The following is a 9,938-nucleotide window of genomic DNA, read 5'->3' as shown; positions in this document are numbered from 1 at the left end:
ATATCCTACGGTTAGTAAAACTTACTTCTATAATATATACTATTTCTACAACTATACTTACAACTTATTCTTACAGCTATTTACATTTACATTCCTACAACAAATCTTAACCTATTTCTATAATCAAGAGTGAACTTAAAGGTAAATGAATTTATAAACTTAGCTAGACTTATAACTAATAGTACGGTCATTTAGTAGTCACTAATCAAGAGGATTTATAAAAGAAGTGTTCGGATAAAACGAAGAACAAAACGAAAATGTAAGTGAAAACTTTGTATATTGTGAACCATGAATTTAAACGAATACATTACAGCTTTGAAGCTGCGAGTTAGCTGCTATCTGGACGTTTTTCTTAACCCATCCGAACATTCTTCAAAGATTTTCTGGTGCTATGAATCCAGAAATGCAGATCGTGAGTCATTGCGCTAAGTGTGACCGACCGGACTCGGCCGACAACTTAGTCGGGTGCGATACATGCGAGACGTGGGTACACTTCGGATGTGCACAAGTGAGCGATTCGATCGTCAATCGCAGTTGGAAATGCGATCAATGTCGTGCAGAGCATTCCATAATCCAACCACAAGGGTCGGTTACTCGTTCCACCTCGAGCAAGCGCTCGTCCAGGGTAGACCTCAACCTGAGGATGATGGAGGAACAAAAGGCCATGCGAATGAGGAGAATTCTGGAAGAAGAAGCAGCTCGGGCTGCTACAAGGAAGAAGTTAGCTGTGGAGGAGGAGGAGTTTCTCAAGAAGAAGTATGAGATTCTTCTAGCAGAGACGGAGGATTCGGAAGATGGAGCCAGTAGGAGATCGAGACTGAGCAGTCGAGCTAGTCGGGAGAGGGTCCAATCGTGGCTGAGCAACCAGGAAGTCGGCACAACACATAAAGTGGAAGTAGTGCCATCCAGTAGCATCATGCCAACGGTCGTAGTCTCAGAAGCAGCTCAGCAGTCTATCGTTCCTGTTCCTGCTACTTCAAGTCCCATCGTGTCGAACATCCCTGTTTCGGCAACTTCTGTCCCAGCGTCAACTTCTACGCCAATTTCGATGGACGTTTCCAGGAGCGTCGAGTGTGCTGATGGAACAATCGTTCCTCAAGTGCAAACTCCGGTGATGTCAAGACAACACATCGAAACTACCCCTCGATCGCAAGTAAGTCCGTCGATGACTAGATGCTTCTCTTCTATCGGGATCAACTCCCGTGGGCCAATGGATGAAGAAAGGGCTCCACTAAATAAAAGTGCTCCACCTTCGATTGTCGACTTTTCTTCTGTAGCTGGTCGCAATCGTCTACCAGAAAATAATAATCAAATAAATATGAGGTCATCGGGATGTGATAATGTGATCGCGTCTTCGACTAGTGTAGGGCCAATGTTACACGATAGATTAGTAGAGAAAAGTGTACCAGAAGTTTTTCCCGTCTACTACGGGCCCAGTCACATACCTATGCCCAGTTGTAATCCTATGTTCTCAACTTCCAATCCAAGTCTGGGTCAGAATTATAACACAAACAGTTTAATGCAAAACTTCCACAACATCGTCGCTACTAATCCAACAATGTCGTTTCTCAATGGGGGCGCTGGATGCTTGACAAACGGGTATCCAGTAAGTTCACAAAATCCTGCTTCATCAATAACGATGGGAATTTCTCGATCTATGCTGAATTTCGGATGTCAACCAACGTGGAGCAACGCGAATATTACCAGTACGAGCGTCGCTGGGACGAACGGTGGAATAGAGTCGGTCTCCATGAAACACATTCCGGTTTCATCGCAGAGAAGGTTGATTCTGAACAGTGTCGGCGAAGTTCCAGGACTCACCAATGTATCGATGCCACCTACATCCAGTGTAACCTTTCCCCAGTTTGGGACTCAGCAACAATCCGTTACTCCAGTCCGAAATGGGCCATCTAATGAACAAATGGCGGCGAGGCAAGTGATGCCACGGGAGTTGCCAAACTTCTCTGGCGATCCGCAGGACTGGCCGTTGTTCTACAGCTCGTTCTGCAACTCCACAGAAGCATGTGGATATACGGATTCGGAAAACCTGGCAAGATTGCAGCGTTGTCTAAAGGGTAGTGCGTTAGAAGCAGTTCGGAGTCGTTTGCTGATGCCACAGTCTGTGCCTTTCGTTATCGATATACTTAGAAGGTTGTATGGTCGACCAGAAATTTTAATACATTCTCTCCTCCAAAAGTTGCGAACGGTACCTTCTCCAAAATTTGATAACCTGCAGTCGCAGATTAACTTCGGTCTCGCGGTACAAAACGTCGTAGATCATATGACTATCGCCAATCTTCCTGATCATCTGTGGAATCCGACGCTGCTCCACGAATTGGTAGAGAAATTGCCACCTCAAATCAAGATGCAGTGGTCTTACTACAAGAGCAGATTCTCTTGTGTCAACCTAACGACCTTTAGTGCTTTCATGTCCGAGCTTGTGATGATGGCCTCTGACGTTACGCTTCCGATGGACGCCCTCGCACTGAACTCGAAGACTGGTAAATCGATTAAAGAAAAACCGAAGCTGTACATGCATACTGAGGATCAGCGGGAGAAGAACTCTGAATTTGCCGAGAAAATGAAGACGCCAATGGAACAGGCAAAGAAGACCTGTGTGTATTGCGGTAAAGAACGTCACGAGATCGCGAACTGCATCCAATTCAAAGCGCTCGATGTTGACGGTAGGTGGAAGGCAGTTAAAGAGAAGAACCTGTGTAGGAGTTGCCTTGTACCACACCGCAAATGGCCATGTCGTACCAAAAAGGAGTGTGGCATTAACGGATGTAGAATATATCACAACAGTCTTCTACATCCAACGAGCAGTTCGGAAAAGACGAACACAGCGAGAACTACAGGGAATACAGACACTGTTGTACATCAAAATCTACATCGCTCTAGGTCTTATTCTTTATTCCGTTATTTGCCAGTTACTATACATGGAAATGGAAAACATGTCAGTACTTACGCGTTCCTGGACGATGGATCGAATTCTACCCTTCTGGAAAACAAAATCGCGTCCGCTCTAGGCATCAAGGGGCCAACCGACGGTTTCTGTCTGAGTTGGACAGGCAATATCTCGCGGGAAGAAAAAGAATCTCAACGAATCAGTATAGTAATCTGCGGGGATGGCAAGAAGTTTAAACTCCATAACGTGAGAACGGTTCAGCAGCTCCAGTTACCTGCGCAAACGATGCGCTATGAGGATCTAGTCCAAACCTACCATCATCTGAAGGGACTTCCGGTTCGCAGTTACGAGGGTGCGATCCCGGGCATCATCATCGGTATAGAACACATACGACTATTAACTGCATTGCGAACACGAGAAGGAAAAGACAATGAACCGGTAGCAACAAAGACACGTCTCGGATGGTGCATATTCGGGAAAAACTCCGACAGCGGAACAGCGATGGAGCAGTTGAACCTACATCTAGCTGATGAGGTGCAAAATCGCGATCTGCATCAGTGGATGAAGCAATTTTTTGCCGTTGAAGAGTCGAGTGTAACGGTTAAACCCGAACCGGAAGAAGACAAACGAGCGCGGAAAATAATGGAAGCAACCACACGACGTGTCAAAGGTGGTTTCGAGACAGGGCTGCTTTGGAGGTTCAACAACATCTGCTTTCCCGATAGCTATCCGATGGCATTGCGGCGATTGCATGCGTTGGAGAAACGACTAAGTCGAGATCCAGTTCTTGAAGCAAAGGTGAGAAACCAGATAATGGAATATGAAGTGAAGGGTTATGCTCATCGAACTACGCCAGAAGAACTTCGATCTACGAACCCAAATAAGGTCTGGTATCTACCTTTGGGAGTCATACAGAACCCGAAGAAACCGAATAAGTTGCGGTTGATATGGGACGCTAAAGCACGAGCAGGAGGAGTGTCGTTCAACGACATGCTATTAAAAGGTCCTGATCTGCTGGTAGCCCTGATGGAGGTATTACTACGGTTCAGACAAGGGAACATCGCAATAGTAGGCGACATAAGAGAGATGTTCCATCAGATTTGGATTCGAGATGAAGACAAGCAGGCCCAGCGATTCATTTATCGATCATGCCCTGGGTCAGAACCCCAGATATATACTATGGACGTTGCGACGTTTGGAGCGACATGCTCGCCGAGTCTGGCACAGTACGTAAAGAACAAAAATGCAACGGAGTTCGCGAGATCATTTCCGAGAGCGGTGAAAGCCATAACAGATAACCACTACGTGGATGATTTTCTGGACAGCGTAGACACAGAAAAGGAGGCCGTCCAGTTGGTTAACGAAGTGAAATTCGTCCATTCTCAAGCAGGATTCGATATCCGTAACTTCTGCTCTAATTCAGTCGAAGTCCTAGCGAGAATCGGAGAAACGACAGAACGCCAGCAGGTATCCATGAACCTGGACAAATCACCAGAGTCTGAACGGGTGCTGGGATTGATCTGGAGGCCAGCAGACGATGTCTTTAGCTTTGACTTGAGCAATATGAAGGAGGAGATTAGGGAACTTGTCGAGAGTAGAACCGTTCCTAGCAAACGACAGGTTCTGCGAACTGTAATGTCCCTATTTGACCCATTGGGACTCATTTCACACTTCGTGGTGCATGGGAAGATTCTCATGCAACAGATTTGGAGAACCGGAACGGACTGGGACGAACTCATTGTGGAGGAATTGTGGGATCAATGGAAGCAGTGGTGCCAATACATGCAGCGTTTGGATGAAGTGAGAGTACCACGCTGTTTCTTTAAAGGGGTGAACATCTCTGCACTCAAAGAGGCGGAAGTTCATCTATTTGTGGATGCGAGTGAATTGGCATGTGCGGCGGTTCTTTATCTCCGAGTCCTCGACAGCGGTAAGCCCAGGTGTGCTCTGGTAGCCGCTAAAACTAAAGTGGCCCCACTAAAACCTCTCTCCATTCCACGTCTTGAGCTTCAAGCAGCGATGATCGGGACAAGGTTGATGGACTTCGTCCTGAAATCCCTGGATGTCCAAATAAAGAAACGCTTCTTGTGGACAGATTCCTCAACTGTTCTCTGCTGGTTGCGGTCTGATAGCCGGCGGTATCATCAATTTGTTGCCTTTCGTGTAGGAGAGATCCTCTCAACAACTACAGTGGATGAATGGCACTATGTACCATCAAAAATGAACATAGCCGACGTAGCCACGAAATGGAAGGAGGGGCCAAGCTTCGATCCGACCAGTCCGTGGTACAATGCTCCAGAATTTTTATACCAAGAACAGGAGCAGTGGCCTTCAGAACCCCCGCGGAAACAAGCAGAAACAGAAGTCGAACTGCGTTCTGCATTTTTATTCCACGGCATGATGCCGAAAGCCGTTGTTGATTGTTCCACGTTTTCAAACTGGAATCGTCTATTGAGGGCGACCGCTTACGCTTTGCGTGCTGTACGCAGATTTAGAGGGGAACCGGCGTCCCAGTCGGATTTTCTATCTCAAAAAGAGTTGTGTGATGCGGAAATAGTGATATGGAAGCAGGTGCAAGCTGGAACCTATTCAGACGAGTACGCGATTCTGGAGCATAACCTGACGAATCCCACAAGTTTAGCTCCATTCCCGAAATCTAGTCCACTCTATCGACTTTCGGTATTCTTGGATGAACGAGGTGTCGTCCGAATGAACAGTAGAATATCTACTTCGCCGTTTGTATCGTATGACACGAAATTTCCGATTGTGCTGCCAAGGAAAGAATATGCAGTCTATCTTCTAACGGAGAGCTATCACCGGAGGTTTCTTCACAGGAACGGGGAGACAGTCTGCAATGAAATGCGTCAACGATTCTTCGTACCCGGACTTCGAATTCTGATTCGGCAGGTGGCAAAGCAGTGCGTGACGTGTCGTATTCGAAAGGTTGTTCCAAATCCTCCTCTGATGTCAGCTCTGCCTGCAGTTCGTGTTACAGGAATGATCAGACCGTTTACGTTCACTGGAGTGGACTATCTAGGACCAATACAGGTCAAGCAAGGTCGCAGCTTGGTAAAGAGGTGGGTGGCATTGTTTACCTGCTTGACTATACGTGCTGTACATCTAGAAGTGGTGCACAGTCTGTCCACCCAGTCATGTATAATGGCCATCAGACGTTTTGTGGCTCGTCGTGGTTCCCCGGAGAATTTTTATAGTGACAACGGCACAAATTTCTTGGGAGCGAGCAACATATTGAAGAATCAGATACAGAATATCCATGAGGACTGTGCGGTCACGTTTACGAACAGCAAGACCAACTGGATTTTCAATCCACCATCAGCACCTCATATGGGCGGTTCATGGGAGCGTATGGTGCGCTCCGTAAAGGCTGCCATGTCAGCAATTGCGGACCATCCACATCATCCGAACGATGAAGTTCTGGAGACGGTAGTGCTGGAGGCTGAGGCCATTGTCAACTCCAGGCCGCTAACTTACATCCCTTTGGAATCGATTGAGCAGGAGTCGCTTACGCCGAATCATTTCCTGCTCTTTGGCACCAAGGGTATCACACAGCCGGAGATGTCGACAAGGCTGGAAGGAGGAATCCTGCGTGACAGCTGGCGTCTAGCGCAATGCCTGGTGGATCATTTTTGGAACCGTTGGATTCGAGAGTACCTTCCAACTATAACCAGACGCACCAAGTGGTTCGAACCGGCTAAGCCGTTGGAAGTTGGGGACCTGGTACTCGTGGTAGAAGAGAGTAAACGGAACGGATGGTTGAGAGGCAGAATTCTAGATGTGGTTAAGGCAGCGGATGGGCAAGTTCGACGAGCAGTTGTGCGGACTAAAAACGGAATGCTCAACAGACCTGCAGTGAAATTGGCACTTCTGGATCTTCACAAACCTGGGGACGGTCCGGAACTACACGGGCAGGGGGATGTTACGAAACCACAGGGCAGTTTCGTGCAGTAGGAGGGTGAGCTCAGCCCGTCCGTAGCAGCCAACGTAAAAACAACAAATAAATAACGAGAAACGTCAGACAGCAAAACACAGTAGCAAAAACAAAACAATCTCACGTGATACGGCAAAAGAGTGGCAAACGAGTTGAGAAGAAAAATAATTAGTTATCCTAGAATAAAAACCTTTTCCTAATATATCTATATCCTACGGTTAGTAAAACTTACTTCTATAATATATACTATTTCTACAACTATACTTACAACTTATTCTTACAGCTATTTACATTTACATTCCTACAACAAATCTTAACCTATTTCTATAATCAAGAGTGAACTTAAAGGTAAATGAATTTATAAACTTAGCTAGACTTATAACTAATAGTACGGTCATTTAGTAGTCACTAATCAAGAGGATTTATAAAAGAAGTGTTCGGATAAAACGAAGAACAAAACGAAAATGTAAGTGAAAACTTTGTATATTGTGAACCATGAATTTAAACGAATACATTACAGCTTTGAAGCTGCGAGTTAGCTGCTATCTGGACGTTTTTCTTAACCCATCCGAACAGCGTTGATGATTCTTTCCAGGCTCAATGAAGTGGTAAGATAATCATTTTTTTCAGAAGATAATCTGTCTGAGAGTTATATGTTTGTTATTGATTGCTATGCCAACGGTAGTCCTACGTCCACCTTACGGTTATTTTCCGTTTGTCCTACTTGGCTTCTGAGTTTTTTTTTTTTGTAATTTATTTCAAGATTAGGTCTGATCACGAACGCTCCTTTGCGATAAAAACGAAATGAATTTTTCGCATTTGAAAAAAAACACTCAGCCCTATTCTGTATTCCGACGGATTTCCATTTCGTTCGAGTTATGATTTCGCACTCCCTATTTCGAGCGCGTTTTGCCCATTGTATGTGCGAAAGGAAACAGACCGAACGAAATGCAAAAACAACTCGAACGGAATACAGAATGGAATCTTATCAAGTCCTTCGAAATATTTCGAATCGATCGAAATATAGAATAGGAATATTTGAATTAATTTTTTAAGGCCTTTTCGGACATTTAAAGCAGCATAACCTTCAAAATATTTTCACCTGTTGTTTATCTTCAAAAGATTTACATAGTATCCGATAGAATTCAACTATACACACCAAATTATACAAAATGCACATGACACTAACCCTAACAGCGAAAATAATAGAAATCGTAAATGTATGGACTCTGTCCACTAACGCTACCGCTGTTAACAACTCCCTTCTGTACCTATGTCTGTTACGGGCCCATGGCACCTTTCAAACATCAGTTGCTGGTAAAAATCTTATACTTATAGTTAAGAATCCATGCTATGCTAGAAAAAAGAATAGCCGCAGTCGCAAATATTACTCCCCGGATCTTCCAGTGCTGATTGCTGTCCTGAAGTACAGCAATTATTTTCATAGTCTGCTCTTCGGTATCCTGGAGCGTCCCTGTGAAATCATTTTGTACATTACTAATCATGATGTAACTGGTATTTTTCAATAAAAACCTGAATTTTCAATCACAAAATGTGATTGATTGCATTTTTGTTCTAATGGCATCTGTTGCTTGATTCGCTTCTTCGCCTCAGCTTCGGACAAATGATTCCTATCCATCAGTCTTGTCAATTGAATGTCTTCTTCGCTATTAACATAAATATTGAGCATTTTACCGGTAAGTCACAGAAAACAATCTCTAGTTTGCATTACACTACTCACCATGTAACTGTAATAATCTTATGCATCAAACCGAGCATAATCCCCGTCTCAAATAGGAGTGGCAAATCGAGCACTACAAAATTGTGCCCTAGAAAGAAGCATTTGATCACTTCTTTATACACGATCCTATGAATTTCGGGATGCGTGATTTCATTCAGCATTCTACGTTTTTCTACGTTATCGAAAATAAGCTTCCCAAGGGCTTCCCGGTTGAGTTCACCGCTTTCAGCGTGGAAGACACTCTCCCCGAAGGCTGCCTTGATCTTGTGCCATGCTGGTTTCCCAGGCTCGACCACTGAAACAACAAACATACGATGAGATACGCTTTGGTGAGGTGTTATATGAAATTCGATGGATTATGCAACATAAAATAGAAGACTGTGACTTCAGCATATAAACATTCTTCCAATAAGATTCATATATTTAGTACCTTTCTGATTTGAAATCAAATTGAAATATAGGTCAAATTCATTAATAATTCGTATCCGATCGGCTCGATAACTTTCAAATATAATCACAAATTACTTACCAAGTCTAGCAATTGCATCGGCATCGATAACTGGAATTCCATTGTCGCGAAAATGCTTGGCAACGGTACTTTTGCCAGTAGCAATTCCTCCTGTTAATCCAACAAGAAACATTCTTAGTATCTCAAGTGGAAATATAAACGATGTGAAAACTGCTCTCAAACTAAGTCCACAAATTCTTCCAAATCCAAGGAACGTTTTTTATTCGTTTAATAGAACAATTTCAAATAATTGACCTTGGTCCAGTTACATTAGAAGTAGTACTTGAATAAATTAAATGACTTTTTGTCGTGAATAAAGCTTCCAATTCCAAACAGAAAAGAAGCTACGAAAAATTAATTCTTTTATTTTGACAGTAAATTAATAGGCGCGAACCTTGAAGAAGGCTGGGTAGGTGTGAAGCAACGCTTTCCGAAGGTTTAGATATCACGGTCTTTTAACTGTGTTCGTAACGATGCAATGTTAAACACACCCAGAAAAATTCTAGGTAACATAAGCTACCAAATCATTGATAATGCAAACATTGGTAGAATGTACATGTTTCTATACATACAGTAGAACCCCGATTACCCGCGAAATAGTCTGGCAGTCACCGCGCAGAACGGAAATTGCGGATAACGCAAAAAATTAGGTGTAAACCCGAAAAAAGACATTTCATTAAACTATCTACTATCTATCGTGTTCACCAGTGGTCAGATAATGCGAAAGCCATGTCCAAAACGAAAAAGCATGAGCCTGTCACTCACTAACAAATTCCGAGAAGCCCTATATATTTACTATGGAACTCGCTTTCGCGGATAATCGGAGTTCTAC

The 9,938-nt window shown here is 43.9% G+C and overlaps 2 protein-coding genes across 2 annotated transcripts; one reads left to right on the top strand and one right to left on the bottom strand.

Moving 5' to 3' along the window:
- Positions 1-391: 391 nt before the first annotated feature.
- On the top strand, positions 392-6,782 carry LOC129773906 (uncharacterized). The gene is made up of 2 exons (XM_055777569.1): positions 392-6,665; positions 6,772-6,782. The coding sequence occupies exons 1-2, from the start codon at positions 392-394 to the stop codon at positions 6,780-6,782; spliced, it is 6,285 nt and encodes a 2,094-aa protein (XP_055633544.1).
- Positions 6,783-7,937: 1,155 nt separating this feature from the next.
- On the bottom strand, positions 7,938-9,516 carry LOC129780082 (dephospho-CoA kinase domain-containing protein). Its single transcript, XM_055787997.1, has 4 exons — positions 9,128-9,516; positions 8,599-8,893; positions 8,391-8,524; positions 7,938-8,331 (listed from the first exon to the last, which is right to left on the bottom strand). Exons 1-4 carry the CDS (start codon positions 9,237-9,239, stop codon positions 8,165-8,167), a joined length of 708 nt encoding a protein of 235 aa, XP_055643972.1. The 5' UTR covers positions 9,240-9,516; the 3' UTR covers positions 7,938-8,164.
- Positions 9,517-9,938: the final 422 nt, after the last annotated feature.

Source organism: Toxorhynchites rutilus, chromosome 3 (assembly GCF_029784135.1).
Source record: "Toxorhynchites rutilus septentrionalis strain SRP chromosome 3, ASM2978413v1, whole genome shotgun sequence".
Taxonomy (NCBI): domain Eukaryota; kingdom Metazoa; phylum Arthropoda; class Insecta; order Diptera; family Culicidae; genus Toxorhynchites; species Toxorhynchites rutilus.
The sequence above is the reverse complement of the archived record's forward strand: the minus strand, read 5'-3'. Positions and strand labels throughout refer to the sequence as shown.

Bases quoted from the DNA above. Each gene is read 5' to 3' on its own strand.
- LOC129773906 (XM_055777569.1), top strand. From the start codon at position 392: ATGAATCCAGAAATGCAGATCGTGAGTCATTGCGCTAAGTGTGACCGA.
- LOC129780082 (XM_055787997.1), bottom strand. From the start codon at position 9,239: ATGTTTCTTGTTGGATTAACAGGAGGAATTGCTACTGGCAAAAGTACC. The intron at 8,894-9,127 runs GTAAGTAATTTG...TTGTTGTTTCAG, and splicing joins CGATGCAATTGCTAGACTTG to TGGTCGAGCCTGGGAAACCA. The intron at 8,525-8,598 runs GTGAGTAGTGTA...TTATGTTAATAG, and splicing joins AAGATTATTACAGTTACATG to CGAAGAAGACATTCAATTGA.